Source organism: Hesperophylax consimilis, chromosome 25 (assembly GCF_061612785.1).
Source record: "Hesperophylax consimilis isolate HC1 chromosome 25, BYU_Hcon_1.0, whole genome shotgun sequence".
Taxonomy (NCBI): domain Eukaryota; kingdom Metazoa; phylum Arthropoda; class Insecta; order Trichoptera; family Limnephilidae; genus Hesperophylax; species Hesperophylax consimilis.
In genome coordinates this window covers 18,482,073-18,500,457 of record NC_142860.1, presented here as the reverse complement: position 1 = coordinate 18,500,457, position 18,385 = coordinate 18,482,073, and the positions used below count along the sequence as shown (strand labels likewise).

General features: G+C 34.1%; 1 protein-coding gene across 1 annotated transcript; it reads right to left on the bottom strand.

Moving 5' to 3' along the window:
* Positions 1-1,372: 1,372 nt before the first annotated feature.
* On the bottom strand, positions 1,373-17,735 carry Non2 (upstream activation factor subunit spp27 homolog Non2). The gene is made up of 4 exons (XM_089646981.1): positions 17,592-17,735; positions 10,016-10,206; positions 4,661-4,903; positions 1,373-3,987 (listed from the first exon to the last, which is right to left on the bottom strand). The coding sequence occupies exons 1-4, from the start codon at positions 17,632-17,634 to the stop codon at positions 3,733-3,735; spliced, it is 732 nt and encodes a 243-aa protein (XP_089503107.1). The 5' UTR covers positions 17,635-17,735; the 3' UTR covers positions 1,373-3,732.
* Between the last annotated feature and the right edge of the window lie 650 nt (positions 17,736-18,385).

Genomic DNA, 18,385 nt, shown 5'->3' with positions numbered 1-18,385 from the left:
ATAAAACACTTATTATTATTATTATTTATGTTAAAGCCAACACATACATTGACGACTCGTGACTTTTGGGTGTACAAGAGTTCTAATATTAAAAAAATGGCATTATTGATGTTTTTGTAGCTGAAAACGTATTATTTTTCCGCTAAACTGAAATTTACTGAAAATCTTCTTACAAAAAATCGAATTTTGAAAAAAAAAATAATCGTTTTGGCCTAAATATCATCAATAGTGTCCAATTTTTTAAACTTGACACTATCAGGCTCAAAAGTCACGAGCTGCTACTGAACACATAGACAATACCATACTTAAAAAGCAACATGTTTATTTTTGTCTTTAACCTTTCCTTATCTGTGGTGTGTATTTTCTACACATTGCTTCTAATAACTTTAATAACTCTATAAATATAATAAATTCGGGGTTCAGATTTTAGGTATTCCTCCGTTATACATTTATGCACTGAATTAAAAAATAATATTTTACATAGTTTTCAAAATCAATTAAAAATCAGAGATTTATGTTAAAAATCAGGATCAAATACACCAATACAATCAACCGTGTGACACTGCAACGCGAAGAGTGTGCGAACATAGCACTCTCTTTAGGGTGAATTGCCTAATACAAAAAACAAAAAAAAAGAGTGTGCGAGGAAATGACATGCTATTGATGTCCCGCTTTAGTTCGCAATGCGGGAACATGAGAAATCAATCCGCAGTTGATTTCAATTTACACTATCGATACCTACGACCGTATAGCATCCAGCGCCAGTCGGTCAGATGACTCCTCGCACGTTTTTTTAGCATCTGTCAATGGTTTTTTCATGTTTTTGATATAAAATATAATTGACATAAGCTACTAGCTATGAATATTCATATTTTTCCCATATTAAATCGCTTAATTTGAGATGTGTATTGACTACACAGCACCGGAACGCGTGGAATTTTTTAGCACAGTAAGGGAAAGGTTAACTAACCTAACTTAGTATGTAGAGGTAATATCTGAATGCAAAATGAATGTACAAGAACGACATTGCAATCGCAGCGCTTCGTACAGTTTGTGGGCACAATTTTTTAACACTACAAAAGCAGGGATTCGACCCTTAGGAATTTATAGTGAAAAAAGATAATAAACAATATGGCGTTTTGTCTTATTTGGTTGAAAAATTGGTATTTCAGAGCTCATGAACTTTGAAGAACTTGGAAATTCCAGACAGAAGAAGCTGTACAAACTTCATGACGCCAGAGCTTACTATTTGAGAGATTTAGTTGCTTTAGAAAACAGATTATATTTTTTGTAATTAATGAAAAAATGTATGTTTAATTGGTTTTTATATTTTTTATTAGATTATTTTTTTGACACATTTTTTTTATCAACACATTGTCACACCATTCAGTTTTTACACACTAGATAAACAATGATAAAAAAATCATTTTCACAAAACTGGTTGTTGTTTTCCTAAACATACAAAAAGAAAATTAAAAATTTATTACAAAATAATGTGAACACATCCTTTTTGACTTTCCTTAAATTAATGATTGAAAAAAAATTGTATCAATTTATTACCTTACAAAAAAAGGTTATTTAATAAAAAAATAAACTACAAAAGCTGATCAAATAAAAAAAATCTACAAAAGAATTAAGCAGAATTACAGAATAATTTTTATTTATTTTTTAATCCTTAGTAAATTAAGTAAGAAAATCATATTCAACATTTTCGACTTTTAATATAATTTTCATAATATTAGGGCGCTCGCAGACGCGAGACTTTAGTATCGGCGACAGTTGGAAACAATTCCAAAATTTAAGCCTCCATATACATTCTGTAACGGATTCTTATACCCGTTGCTACACAACTGTTGCTGCGACTAAAGTCTCTCGTCTGCGGGCGCTCTAAATTTCAATCTTATCGATAAAAGGAAAGATAAAAAAATAGTTTTTTCATTGTTGAAAATAAATTTTAGGCCAAATGTGATTTGAGTGCAGGATTAAAAAACAAAAAAATTAAACCAACTGTTTAAGTAAGGAAAAAATACAATTCTAAAATGGTCTGCAAGAAAGTAAGTTAAAATCTATGAGAAAATTATAATTACAACTGTAAATGCATTTTATAAGGAACATAAAAATTATACGCATCTACTTTAATACATTTTGAGTTTTTTCATCGAATGCTACATTACAGACATAAAACTATCTTGCCAATATTATGACTAGTGATTGGAAGAATGGGTAAGACCTGTTAACAAAACTGACTAATGGTAGCTAAATAATATTTTTTTTCAAACTCCAAAAAAAAAAAACATATTTTAGTTACTAATATTTTTTGCTGCTCTGAACACAGCAAATTTTATGTTGAAAATTTTGTAAAAAATCAATATTAATTATTTCACTGACTTTAAAGGTCATATCAACAGATAGACCAATACATGATGCTAAATTTTTAAGGATTTAAATCAACTGAATATAAAAAAATGCAATATAAATCTAATGTAAAACTTTACCCAAGCCTTATAAAAATAATATAGTTTTCATTACGAAAACAACTACACAATATTATGTATATTATTACATTACAAGGTGATACTGCAGTGTTATAGATTAATAATAACAGACTTAAAAGTGAAAATTGATGCTTCGAACATAAGCATCTTCCCCTACGATATTATAAAATTTTGACTCCATTTTACGATTTCTTAGTTTATGTTACACTAAACTCACGAAAAACAATGAATTTACTAAAATGAGATAATTAATGAGAATTATTATACTTATGATTGATTATGAGTGGATATACAATGGCTGTTGAAGATATGTTAAGAATGACGATGAAAATTTTTAACACATAATAGCTGCATTACAGTTTAGTCAAAAATACAGTACATATTTTCAAAACGCATCTTTTTTGAGTTAGCCAAAACATTAATTAATACATACATAATTATCAAGGCACTACTTGCTTATCCATATTACAGACACGATCAAGTTATCAAAATAATCATTGTAAGTCAGAATAATAAAACAGCATTATGGATGCTGAGGAAGCATGCCAAGACATTGTGATTGTTTTTCACCTCTGCCTACCCCCGCAAGGAATCGTCAGATGTTAAATCAATTTAATACATTTATGGACTAATCATCAATCATGGTGTAATATTTTTACTAAACATCAATCATGGTGAAATATTTTTACTACACATCAATCATGGCGTAATATTTTTTACCTAATCATCAATTATGTTGTAGAAATACTTTTAATTTATCATCAATCGCAGCGTTGTTAGATTCACTCAACATGTTGTAGAATAATATGTTTAACTTAACCATGAATAAAGTTGCAATATTAAGACATAGTCATATTTTTACTCAATGGTTAATTAAGTTGTGTTCTTTTGACTTAAGTCATGAACCATGTCGTAATATGTTTATGTACTTGTAAACATCACATGGCAAACATTTTACTATTTTACTCAATCTCTGTTCACATCATAACATTTTGAAAATCATGAATCATGTCTTAACATTTTTACTTAATCATCAAACACAAGTAATATTTTTTCTTAATCAACAATCATGTTGTAATATATATTACTTAAACATCAAACAAGTCGTAATATTTTTACTTAATCATCAATCACATCGTAATATATATTACTTAATCATCAATCAAGTCGTAATATTTTTACTTAATCATCAATCATGGCGTAAAATGTTTTACATAATCATTAACCACTTTCAGAGTTAATCGTGGAAGTGCGTCTTGAGGTACTTCATCATGCCGAAAGTGCGGAATCGCTTGACGCCCATGACTTTGTAGAGGTCGTCGTCGCAGATGGCAAACTGCTTGTTGCTCTGGTCGTAGAGGTTTTTCTCCTTGATGATGGCCCACACCTTCTTGACCACCTCGTGGCGCGCCATGGACTCCTGGCCCATGAGGGAGGCGAGAGCCGGGGAGAGTTTGTACGCGCGAGTGTAGCCACCACCTTTTCCACGCCCCTGGAAGATAAAATAAATGTATGTTATAATAATATTATGTTATATAATATTTTCGCAAAGGATATAAATCTGTTAGAGAAAGTACAGAGACGTTTCACTAAAATACCAAGAGCTCTAAAAGATCTACGATACGAAGACAGACTCAAGGAACTAAGATTACCAACCTTACAAGAAAGAAGAGAAAGGGGTGACTTGATCGAGACTTTCAAAATTTTATCTGGACATTACAGTTGCCCTAGCATCCAAGAAATCTTCACTACTAATAAAAATATAAATCTCCGTGGACACTCAAAAAAAATTACCAAAACGCCTTTTGCATCTAATCCTAGAAAACACTTCCTTGCAAATAGAGTAGTGGATGCTTGGAACAAATCCCACAACATGTCATCGATGCAACAAATATAAATCAATTCAAAGCTCTATTGGATTCACATTTGGAGAGAAGAAAGGACTTAGTTCAAACTTAAAACAACTCAGTTACTGTCAAACTTGTTGTGAAATCAGCAGAATGCTGCCTGCTCATTAGATAATAATAATAATGTAGTTACATCTTCAAAAATTGAAAAAATTATTTTGTGGTATCATTGACATGACAATTGAACACTTTAAATCCGCCCTCTGCCTCTGCAATATAGTAAATGTTATATATACAAGAAAAATCTCTTATACTAACCGTGGCTGGCTTGGGTTTGGGCTTCGACCATTCAGAGTCTGAATCTGAGTCAGATCCCTTCCCCTTCTTTTTGGGCTGCGCCTTCTTCTTTGGCACCGGCTTCTTGGCTTCGTACTCCTCGTCATCAGAGCCGTCGGACTTGGAGTTGGACTTGTCCTCGTCGGAAGAGTTGGCCTTGGACTTCTTGGACTTGGCGGCGGGTTTCTTGGGAGCGGGGCGTTTGGCAGGTTTCTTCTTGGCATCCTGGGGAAATAAATTTGAGTGATTAGTGAAATTATTATAGTTTTAATTACAGTAAAACCTGCTTATAACGTTCCCACATAAGAATTTTTCATTCGTTAGAAGTTTTTCGGTCCCTTGAAGACAGAAACAAAAAGATATTTAAATTTTACTCACAAAGGAGACTCAATTTGATATAATTATTCAATAGAAAAACTGTTTTTTTTTTACCATGTGTTAGAGTGAGATAGATAGTGACACCATTGGACATGAGTTAGATATATAGTGATGCCATTGGACACGAGTTAGATACATAGTGACGCCATTGGACATGAGTTAGATAGATAGTGACGCAATTGGACATGAGTTAGATAGACGCCGTTTGACATAAACTGCATAGCGATCTGCCTGTTCTTGTTTTATAACATTTACTATAAAAAAAGACAGATATTACAAATTTTATTACTAGAATTTCATTCTTTGCACCGAAGTACCAGGATCATCTTCAATTTCTTGTAGAATTCATAGACATATGAATATTAGTAGACCTGCCCTAAGTGATTAAAAGCGTATTATCCCCACTCCCCATACCGGTTCCATTGAGCCGGCTGGGCTCGCATATGGCCTCAAGTGAAATTTGAAAACGTGACGTCATCATTCTTGTGCAAACTATGGTCGAGGCATCATCGGTTCATTTTACGAAATAAAACGGCAAAATGTTGACTTGTGATATGAAAACTTGTAAAAATAGATGTGAAAAAGAGAATAAACCCAATTGTCGTATTACATTCCATAAGTAAGCATTATTTTACTTTATTTTAAGCTTATTCACACCGTATTATATGGATCAGTTTTAGAAACATATACTATCACATCTCAATGTAGCGATTCTCAAGTGTGCTCATCGTTGTTTACTGGGGTAAGTAAATTATGAGACATTTGTAAAAGTGTCTTAACTAAATACTCTGAAACTAACTACGACTCTGAAAATAGAAGCTGCCTTACTTTGCCGAATTTGGACTTCGCAAATTAACGTGGCGAGTAATTTGCGCTCCCATGTAGAAATGTCTATTCATTCAAAAGCAGATTTTACTTTTAAGAACTAAATGGTGATATTATAATGCGAGATGCCTATTTACTGTCAGATTGATTTATTGACGAATCACAGTCAGCCTTACTCCCTTCGTTCTTCAACAGTTGATTTTACCCCTCGCCATTAGCTTCTCGTCTATTAATTCCTATGTCTGTGGTAGCATTTCTTCTTTGTGATCCATACGTGGTCTTCCTGCTTCACGGCCATTGCCAGGTATTCTGCCTTCCGAATATGTTTGATGCACATTTCTGAATACGCGATGATAAGGATGTCTCAAGGCTTTGGGATATCTTTGTCGATAAATAATAGTTGCAGAATTGCCATTGCTTCTGCATTCCCCATAAATGTAATAAATGTTGGCATATTCTTGTGCGGGATAAGGCATACGTTATTACAAAATCAAGGGTCCAGAAGAATTAGTTTACTAATCGCCAATAAACTAGGTCCAAATCAATAGGCAAAATAAGAACACTCAAAAACAATGCACAGCAAACAAAGTACCCATAAATAAACCACTCACTAGATCGATATCTTCGGGCTTTTTCTATGAAACAAATTTGCCCTAAAAAGCATAGATTTGCCAATATGTACATAGACAGTAAAATTCTCATTCGGAGCCTACATATTATACAACACACTAATGAAAAACTCAGAAAGCTTATTCCATAGACTCAAAGTTTTTCATTGGTGGATATAGCTAGGCAATCATATAGTTATAATATTTCAGTTCCAATTTTCGGCCGGAGTTATACCCCCTGATACTGCCTAAGCCTAACACAGGAACAGAAAAATGCAGTCAAATGGGGTCACTATCTATCTCACTATCAACACATGGCAAAAAAACAGTTCTTATTATTTAACTTTGCTACCAAAGACTGAATGAGGTTGATCGATGGTCCGTCACGTAATTGATGAACAGCGCAGTGCTCTACACTCCGCTGTTCCTTCTTGCGCTTTCAACAACGCCCTCTGCACCCCTCTCACGTGTTGCTTTCAGAAACTACGTTTGATAATGATTGACATTCAAAATAAGAGGAAAACTGTGTGAAACCCGGGCCAGACCATGTTGACTACTGAAATAGGATCACCGACTACGTACACTTGTTTCCCCCAGCAAGAAAGTTTGTACATGATGTAAATATAAAGCATAATATAAGAATAAAGTCAAAATTTTCACAGTCCTCACTAGGAGCCGTCTGTTTCAAGAGAAAGCTTAACTCTTTGCACGCGGCCGTATCAACTGTTGTTACGGCAAAAAGTCTATACTCACACGCGGCTGTATCAACAGTTGATACGGAAACTTTGACAGCCGATATTCCAGCTGCTCTTTCGTCATAAATGTATTTCTTGCTCACTTGGACATTCGTAGAACTATCACAATGCTGACATCTACAAGAATTTCTCAAAAATAAAATTGTATTTCATAAAAAAAGATCGATAATCAAGTGCGCCTCTTCGCGCCTTTTAGTCCTTTAGTTTACATTTTTGTCAACGGATGGCGTTAGTACTAGTATGTCATTCACAACTTTTCATAACTAAAAATGATAAGTGATCAAGGTGTCCTACTTGTGTCTATCAACGCAGTGGCCTAAGTACACACATGCCGAGTGAATGGCGGGACCACATTCAAAAGATACGGTACGTCTTTGTATGAAATTTTATGTTTTTGTTTTTATAAACATCTAAGAGTGTTGACACACGAGGATTTGTTTTCATATTGTGGAGAATAATCTGTTCTGTCTATATAGTCCAATAAATCATGCCAGAATGCTATAATTTGACATTTAATTGCGCGTATAGGTATTTGAAAATATGTACCGCGTACGGGTATAGATAAAACGGAGCAAATTAACGCGTTCAAAAGGTTAATCGTGAGCTAAATTTAAATTTTAACTGTCATTTAAAGTAACAGGTATGTTAAATAGGACCAGGCGCTGTTTAAAGTATAATTTTAGTGTGGCCAGTCTAAAAAGCAGAATATTCCTCAAAATGATGTGAAAAAAACAAGACGTATTATTTTTTGGCGATATCGACGATTTGATCTCTGATCCATGGTATATAACATTATGATAATATTATTATGGGAACGAGGCTACCAAATTTTCTTCGAAAGAAATTACAAAGTTGAACTGGTTGCGAAGTAGGTAGACACTCGGAGAACTTAAATTCAATGGATTCGGGCAACAACAAGCAAAAGCTTGGGGTCTGGGACTGCTAGGTAGACACTCGGAGAACTTAAATTCAATGGATTCGGGCAACAACAAGCAAAAGCTTGGGGTCTGGGACTGCATCGAAGCCGAGTTCAACTGCAACATGCCTAAACCCATTCTTTTATTTATTTATTTATTTATTTACGGACAAATAGTCCATTAACAACATATTAATTACACGAATAAGTTTTATAAACAGAGATGACAGTGAAAGGAGAGCATATATAAATGTGGAGCGAAGACAATAACAATGACAATAATAATATAAAAGTAAGAATGGGAGATAATAATAAGTCAAAGCATGAAGATGGTTCAAAGGGCATTAGAAATTAGACATTGCGTATTGACTGTCGAAAGTCATTTAGGCATATACCACAAAATTCAATGCTTTGACTTGACAGTGAGTTGACAAGTCTCGACATTCTGGACAAAGGAGAATGGTATCCATAATTGGTAGAATGTTGATTGACGAACAGCAATTCATTATTTCGGAGTCTACGGGAAGGGATGTTGAATTGGATAAGTTGCAACAAAGCAGGTGAGTCTGTAATACCATTGATAATCTTAAATATGCAAATCAGATCAGTGTCCCTTCTACGTTTCTCCAAAGAAGAAATGTTTAAAGTTTGTTCAACTTCATCATATGAGTACTCTCCTCTTTCAAGACCCAACCTCCAAGCGATTCCTCGTAGGAAGCGATGTTGTACGGATTCTATGTGACAGATGTGGACAGCATAGAAAGGAGACCAAATAACACTAGCGTATTCAAGGTGAGGGCGAACTAACGAGCAGTAAAGAGTTTTAAGGGTACTTATATGTTTAAAGTCAGAGGTTATTCTATGAACTATTCTTTTAATTGCTTTGTGGTTATTCTTTTAATTGCTTTGTGAAATGGAGTATATTAAAGTTGTAAGGTTATAGTAAAAATATGGCTCATAGGTTAGAAAAAACAATATATTAATATAAGCCTTTTTCTACTTTTCCCACCGTCACCAAATGACAAGAGATCTTTTGACACACAATTTCGCAGTAGAAATCCCGAATTATCCCAAATAGCGTATTATTTACGCATTCGTAGTCACAATGTTTTTGCTTTTTGCTGTAACGTTTATTGGATAAGGAATTCATCGTCACCGTCATCATATACAGTAATATTAATCATGATTAATAATCGTAAGTAATGTTGAAGGGCGCAATTCCGTACCTGTCTGCCAAAAGAACTGCCAAATGTGTCAAAATGGCGAGTAACTCTCGGTTTTCGGAAAGTAAATGCTAAGTTAAAAGGGACGTAAAACAAGCAGTTAAATTGTTTGAAAAACGCATTTTGGAGAAATTTAACTTTAGCAATTACTTTTACTCTAGCAAGCGTTAAAACAGGCGACCCTAGGATTTCCGGTTCTGAGGCGGTCTGTAGTTTTCATATTTGTGTATTTAGTTTCTAGTTGTCTTTACATTGTCCTCACAATATTTTAAAGTTGATTATCATTCTATTCTCCCACTCTCTATTTCTGTTATTTGCATTATGTAGTTTCGTAGCATGAAATTTGATATTTCTCTATCCAAAAGGATGTTTTTAAACTGCGAATAACCAGTATATTTTGTCTAAATTGCACGAGTATATTTTCAGCTTTCATAAAAAAATAATTTAATGACATTGATTTTTGTACATTGAAAACTACCCTGTTTTACCCCACCTAATCCTCTTCAGACATCGCCTGTTCCTTCACGCTTCACAACATATGATGCCACCGTCTCACTGGCTCCAGGTGATTGGGAGCAATTGGGACTCTTGCGCGGTATTTACATAAAAAGTAAAAGAAATGAATGACAAACCTCATCATCCTCTTCTTCATCTTCCTCCTCGTCCTCTTCATTGTCCTCGTCCTCCTTGGAGTTGACGTAGTTCATGACCAGCTCGTCTATCTCCTTCTTGCGCGCGTTCAGGTTGCAGTCCAGCTTCTCTTCCAACTGCTGGCGTACCTTCTTGGCAGACATGACCCGCAGGTCGGCATCCTTGAGGATTTCTGTAAATTAACCAAACATGTATTTTAGCCTGTTGGTGTTATCAGTATAATGTTATCTATGGCCATTTCCTAATATATTGTCTGTGCTACACAAACCCTAGCTGTCACCACTTGTCAACAGATCGCCAGCTGGGCTGGTTTAATAAATAACATATCAAATACAAACGTGTTATAATATTCGTTCACCACAATACAACATGGTGTCAGGTGTGTCTTAATAAATATATTGTGAGTGAAGTCAAGTCAAGTCACATCAAGAGTCAATAATTTGTATCCAAAACAAATTGTCAAAAGAAATAAAATGTCGAGTCATATTGTGCCTATGGTGATTGTTCCAAATATGGCGGGTGAGTGGAAGAAATTTAAGCAATCATTCCTTATTTATATGATGGCTAATAATTTTAATGAAGAAAAGGAAATTCAAAAAGTGGCCAGGCTTCTACACACGATTGGCCCGAAAGGGGTAGAAATTTTTAACTCATTTGGCCTCACAATTGAGAAAAGTACGCTCGACGGTATTTTACTCCTTTACGATAAACACTTCATACCCACAATAAATGTGACAGTGGAACGATTTAAATTCTTCACGAGGAAGCAAGGCGATAGTGAAACAGTCGAAGATTTTATTGCTTCGCTACAAAATCTAAGTCAAACTTGTGATTTCGGCAATCTACAAACATCCTTAATAAAGGACATATTCATATGTAACCTAAATCGAAATCTTTACTACTTGAAAGAAAGACTTTTACAAGAAACGTCGTTAAACTTGGAAAAAGCGATTAATTTGTCAAGATCGATTGTTGTATCGAGGGAAAACACAAGAAGTCTTGAGGGGAATATTATACAACAAGTTCTACGAAGCCCTTCTTCATCTTCACTATCAGCCAGAAGCCATTCCAGAAGTCAATCCGGAAGTCCGAGCAATCATTCCAGAAGTCCATCGGGAAGTCCGAGCAGTCTATCCAGAGGTCAATCCGGAAGTCAGGGCGGAGTCTGTACCAAATGTGGACAAATTCACCGCACAAACTGCCCGGCATCATTAGCTAAATGCTTTAATTGTCTCAAGATTGGGCATTATTCGAAATTTTGTTTTAATAGGAAATTGAAAGGTAGGAAAATTAAAGTTAATACATTGTCACAAAGTAAAATACCCAACCACGACTATACAATTGATACATTAAATTGTAACAATATTAATTCAACATTGAATTCATGGCACATTAATTTAAGAATAAATAATGTTATAATTTCATGTCTTATAGATACCGGTGCCAATGTAAATGTTATGTCTTTTACAAATTTTAATAAACTTGGTTTGTCAGAAAAAATTATCACAGAAACAGCATTTAAAATAAATTCATTCATTGGTACTAACATTCCTACAAAAGGAATTTGTAAGTTAAATTGTTTTTATAATAATGATAAAAATATGTCCATTCCCTTTGTCATCACTGAGTTGAAATCATGTCAAACTATATTAGGGCTAGCTACTTGCAATGCAATGGGAATAATAAAACGTGTGTATTCTAACACGAATAATTCTGAAAATATTCCCAACAATGATTTGTCAATGTATAATTCGAACAATTTAATAAAGAAATTTAACGAAGTTTTTCAGGGTCTCGGATGCTTACCTCACGAATGTCATCTAACAGTTCGATCTGATATTCATCCTAAAATCGATGCACCAAGAAAGATTCCATTCAAGCTGCACGATAAATTAAAAGAAGAATTAGATAAAATGGAGGAAATGAAGGTCATTGTCAAGGTTACAAAACCAACACCGTGGGTGAGTTCCATAGTTGTCGTAGAAAAAAAAAATTCACAGTTACGCATTTGTCTAGATCCACGAAATTTAAATAGGGCTATTTGCAGAACGCATTATCCAACACCTTCAATGGACGAAATTAGGTTTAAAATTAAAGGAGCGAAGTTTTTTTCAAATCTAGACGCATTTTCAGGTTTTTGGATGATACGCTTAGATAGTGAAAGTTCAGATTTATGCACTTTCCAAACACCTTTCGGCAGGTATCAATTTTTAAGACTTCCGTATGGAATTAATTCAGCTCCCGAATTCTTCTCTAGAATAATGACGGAAATATTTGCTGATCTAGAAGGGGTGATAGTTTTCGTTGACGATATTTTAGTATGGGGAGAGAATCTTGAATCTCATGAAAGGAGATTAGAAAATGTTTTTAAAAGAGCCAGAGAAGTAAATTTAAAATTCAATCTAAATAAATGTCACTTTGGCTTACAGGAAGTTACTTTTCTAGGTCATATCTTTAGCAGTCAAGGGATCAGGCCAGATGAGTCAAAGATTAGAGCTATTCGAGAATTACCTACTCCCACTTGTAAGAAAGACTTACAACGGTTTTTAGGTATGATTAATTACTTGGGATCTTTTATCAAAGATTTGTCAAAAGAAACAGAACTTTTAAGGACTTTGCTAAAGAAAGACGTCAGCTGGCAATGGGATGCCAATCACGATCAGTCCTTTGTCAATTTAAAGAAAATTATAAGTTCATCTCCAGTACTTATTAATTTTGACATTAAAAAACCGTTAAAATTATCAGTAGATTCTTCGCAGAGCGCAGTGGGCGCAGTTATTTTGCAGGAAAGTAGACCGATTGCTTATGCGTCAAAAACACTAACGTCCAGTCAGCAAAATTATGCACAGATAGAGAAGGAATTATATGCAATTTTATTCGGTTGTCAAAAATTCCATCAGTATATTTATGGCCAGTAGTAAATGTTGAAACAGATCATAAACCACTAGTCACACTTTTTAAGAAATCACTTTCTGAAGTTCCCGCAAGGTTACAACGAATGATGATGTCTCTACAATGCTACCATTTAGACGTCAGATATGTACCTGGTAAATTTATGTATATTGCCGATACGTTATCTAGAGCGCCGTTACCTGATACAGAAATAACAGATGCGGAAAAAGAAATTGACATACATATCAATTTACTGATGTCAAGTCTGGCAGTTTCAGAAGAAAAACTGAAATTAATCACTGAGGCGACGAAACAAGATCAGTCTTTATTAACTTTAATGAAATATTATAAAACCGGTTGGCCGTCAAATAAAAATGTAATTGAACCCTGCGTTAAACCATACTGGAATTTTCAAGCAGAAATTCATGTTGTCAATGATCTGGTATTTAAGGGACCTAGTTTAATTATACCGTCAATTTTACGTCCTGAAATTTTAAAAGATGTACATAAAGGTCACTTAGGTATGTCAAAAGCAAAAAGTCTAGTCAGAAATATGATTTTTTGGCCGAATATTAACTCTGATATTAAAAACATTGTCGATCAATGTCAGATTTGTACTAAATTTAAACCTAATAACCCGTCACAGCCTCTTTTGCCCCATGGTATCACTAATTTTCCCTGGGAAAAGGTAGGTGTAGATTTAATGCATTTCAACAACTCAAATTATCTCATTGTTACTGATTATTATTCAAAATACATCGAAAATTCAATGTTACACAATTATAACGCGGAAACTGTAGTCACACACTTAAAATCTATATTTTCACGTCATGGGATACCGTTAACGCTTGTTAGTGATAATGGACCACCATTTCAATCAGCCATTTTTAAAAACTTTTTATATGAGTGGGATATTGAACATATCACCACTAGTCCAAACTATCCTCAGTCAAATGGTCAAGCTGAGAGTTCAGTAAAAATAGTAAAGAATATTTTAAGAAAATGCCTTGAATCCAAAACTGATCCGTATCTTGCTATGTTACATTACAGAAATAGTCCAAAAAATAATTTTCCATCCCCTGCAAGCCTCTTAATGTCACGTCAACTTAGATGTAATTTACCCGTAACATCCAGACAACTTAGACCAAAAGTCGTGCGATTTAAAGAATATGAAGATAAATTTAAGGGTCGTCAAAACAAAATGAAAAAATATTTTGACAAAAAGGTTCGGAACTTGTCTGAGTTGAAGATAGGCGATAAAGTAGTTTTTAAAAAAGATGTGTCAAGTTCATGGTCACCAGCTACTGTAGTAGAAATTGTTAAAGGATGCCCTAGGTCATATATTGTTGAAACTCCCGATGGTTCAAGATATCGCAGGAATAGGAAACACTTAAATTTAGACAGATCACGTCAGGAATCATCATCACCGCTGAATGGAAATAGTTCATCGGAGAAAGGTGTACGTTTTGACAATGATTTTCATTCCATCCCGTTCTATCCAGGTCCTACAACTTCTGATGAGCTGACAAACAATGAGGCAAGCATTCGAACTCGTTCGGGCAGAATTGTTAATAAACCTGATAGATATAATCCATCTGATTATAATTAAATTTGGTAATTGTATTTCACTTACAGTTTATTACTATGTCATGAATTATGTTTATTTGAAAAGAAAAATTTATATTTGTAATGTTCATCTTGTCTTGACTTGTTTTTCTTTATTAGGAAAAGAGGGATGTTGGTGTTATCAGTATAATGTTATCTATGGCCATTTCCTAATATATTGTCTGTGCTACACAAACCCTAGCTGTCACCACTTGTCAACAGATCGCCAGCTGGGCTGGTTTAATAAATAACATATCAAATACAAACGTGTTATAATATTCGTTCACCACAATAGACTTGTCTTAACATAAAATCTGGGTATCATTTCGATGAGTTGGAGACCATATTTTTGGCACCAGGAGGGTTCGAGAACCCTTTGAATAAACTACGACATCAACCATACGTTGACGGCTGAAAAGTTCACATTGAAATAAACAGACAATCAGAGATGTGCAAAATGGGTACCCAAAACCATTTGAAATGCAAAATGGAAATGGGTCAAAACTTTTCCATTTGAAAATGCTAAATGCAAAATGCAAAATACCTATTTTCAAAATGCATTGAAAATGCAAAATGGTTTCTCAGGTCAAACAATAAAAATAATTATAGAATTTTTAAACAATTTTGTCATTTTAATGGAAATCAATGTAGAACAAACATATTACATGATGGTAAATCCAAAAACACCACGACTACAGATTATGAAACCACAAAAAATTTGCGCAGGACTAATGTTGCCAACGTAAAAACATAGAAACTGCTATCTAACATTTAATATTACAGCGTCATAGCCACATGTTCAGTATTTGAATCAGTATGTTTTGTAATGGTATCACTCAATTGCCAGGGCTCCTACCAGGGAGCAACTTGACAAATGTAAATTATTTCTCATAGCGAGGTTGAGGACCGACTGATATTTGGGGCTTATGAAAAAAAGATGAGTGGAGATAGTAGGAGGAATGTTGCAAAAAAGCATTTAAAATGGAAAATGCATTGAGAAAAGCATTTAAAATGCAAAATGGTTTTTAGAAAAGCATTTAAAATGCAAAATGGAAAATACCCATTTTGCATTTCCATTTGAAATGGATTTATTTGAAATAAAGCACATCTCTGCAGACAATGCACAGAAAAGTAAAGTTCGCTAAAGTAAGGCGAAGGTTTGCAGCGCAGTCCATGGTGGGACTTTCCTGCGCAGGATCTGAAAGTTCATTTTATCCGAAACGCCTGGCGTAGCGGCGCTAAAAACGTGTGAGGTGGGTAAATTATAACACATTTGTAAAAGTGTCTAACTAAATAGTTTAACAAAATATACAAATCTGAATACTTTGATGCCCAATAATTTGAGTGTTTTGTGGCAAGCCTGAACTTTTGTTTAGCCGATTTGGGATTCGTAGTTAAGATATTTTACGTAGCAAGCATTTGGTGTGCCATTGTAAAAAGGACTAGTAATTCGTAAGCAGATTTAATTTTCGAGGACTAAATAGTGATTATTACAATGCGAATTGCCTGTATACTGTCAGATTAATTTATTTATATAACACGGAAAGGGAGATGGTCATGCCGCATCTGCACTACTTGGTTTGTTCAGCCTTCCCTGATTGGCTGGTCTATCAATTTGGATGTCTATGATTTTAACCATAGATAATAGAAATACAAGTAGATATGACACGCAAGTGTGCCAACCAGGGGGGTATAACTCCGGTCGAAAATTGGAACCGTAGAAAAGACACGGTAATCTCTATGGCTTGTGACGTCATATTATTGCCCAACTATAGTTGGATATATCCAATCATGTGCTAAATTTTTCCAAGATAAGATTCACTAATGCAACCTTCTTACTCGCTGCGAATAATCAATACACATGATATTGATTATACAATAATCATTAATACTGGTTTGAGAATGATAAAGTAAACTAAATATATAAAACATTAAACTTCAATACCGAAATTTGTACTCTCAACTTTTATTCTAATGACTAGGTCATGATTTTTCATTGTTCGTAGAGTACATCTAAAAGATGATTTAAGATTTTCACGGCCAAAAGTATTTTTGTTATTTGTTTTTGGGGTATTATGCCGTGTTGCGCTAACTCCTTCTTTAGCCAACGTTTCGGACAGCATTGCAGTGTCCATCATCAGGGCAGATGTCTTATTTAATAAGACATCTGCCCTGATGATGGACACTGCAATGCTGTCCGAAACGTTGGCTAAAGAAGGAGTTAGCGCAACACGGCATAATACCCCAAAAACAAATAACAAAAATACATCTAAAAGGTCAAAATCAAAGCATTTTTATTTCAAACCAAAAATTGAATTATTATTTATTTCAAACACATTGTTAATATATTTTTGAAATTTGTTAACAGAGTTTAATATTATCTTACATGAACTATTTGCGAGCAAATTAATTACAAGATTAAACGTATGCGCATCAAGCGTCTGTCATAATATCATATTTTAAATTTTCGCGCCCACAGAATCGATCTATCACCTCGTATGAAACAAAAGCCCGACTTTGAACTCTTCGTGACAGAAAAGTGTGCAGAAAAACTAATATTTGACTATTTAATAATCAAGAATGTTCATCAAAGAACTATTTATAGAAGACAAAATCGGACAAATAGCTCGCAAATACAAAATATTCAAGACGCTCTTAAGTACAAGAGAGATCGTACATCCAAGAACAAAAAATATGAAATATCCCACCAAGAGTATATCTCGATTAATAAACTATTTCGAGGGACGCAAAGTATCCAGAATTGTTAAGAACATTTTTCTTGTTAATGTTGGTTAATTGTTCATTGAAAATCATTCCGTAAATACAGAGATATGTTAAAATGTAAAAACTGACATTCGTATGGATCTAGCGCTTGGCTTCCTATGGCCATTGTTCGAATTTGGTACAAGCCGAAATGCCGGACAAGAGTAAAACATGCTTTTTTCTCCAATAAACCGATGAAGTTCACTATGGAAAATATTTTCCAAATATTATTTGGATCCTAGTTTTGCAAATTTCAATACTCGTATTGGACAAAAAAGTATTTAAAAATGTATTTACCGTTTATTTCCTTGCGAAGATCGTCTTTACTGATTTCTGCCATTTTGCCGGATTTGACTGAAATTTAGTACGAAAAACTGACACAGCTAAAAAATATTCACTTTTGAAAACTCTTTGTTTTTTATAAATAATAGTTTTATATTTTAATTGTTTGGATAAAAACTGAATCTATTTTATTTGATTACATAATGCACAAGTGATTATTTATTACATAGTGCCGTAAATTAAATAAATATAATCAAAACTATTTCGTAGTTACCATACTATTACGGCAAGGCCTGAGTGGTTTATTTGTGCGGCAAAGCTGTGAACTACAATAAATCTCTAGCAAAAATTGGATTTTAAGCGCTTTCTTTGTTAGTTCTAAAACGTCTCGTTATGAAGCACATGAAGGTACCATGATAAAATGCGCCAGTAAAATGCATTGCGATATTGAGAGTTTCACGTACATTGCCTATTTTAATTGTGTTACGTTTGACGAAGAGTGAAATTTAATTCTAGTTAAAAATGTTTCCATTTTTTATGACCTGTTGTGTAGCCTTTTTGTAGTTAGCAGTAAAGTAAATTGGCTACTCTCCGCAAGATGACTCTAAGCTGCTCTCAGCACTTTAAAACTTTTATTAAATTCCGCAAGTAAGAGTTTCCATGGAATTTTCAACGCAGGAATGTATCTTATTGTTTCTGGTCATACGAAATGCGATATTGGTATTCCGCAAAAGACTTATACCTCAATATAAATCCTTTGTTATGTATTTATATATACATCATGAACTATTAAATAGTATTTTTAAAAT

Coding starts and splice junctions, on each gene's coding strand:
- Non2 (XM_089646981.1), bottom strand. CDS start 17,634: ATGGCAGAAATCAGTAAAGACGATCTTCGCAAGGAAATAAACG. Junction 10,207..17,591: donor TCTTCGCAAGGAAATAAACG/GTAAATACATTT, acceptor GTTAATTTACAG/AAATCCTCAAGGATGCCGAC. Junction 4,904..10,015: donor ATGAAGAAGAGGATGATGAG/GTTTGTCATTCA, acceptor TTATTTCCCCAG/GATGCCAAGAAGAAACCTGC.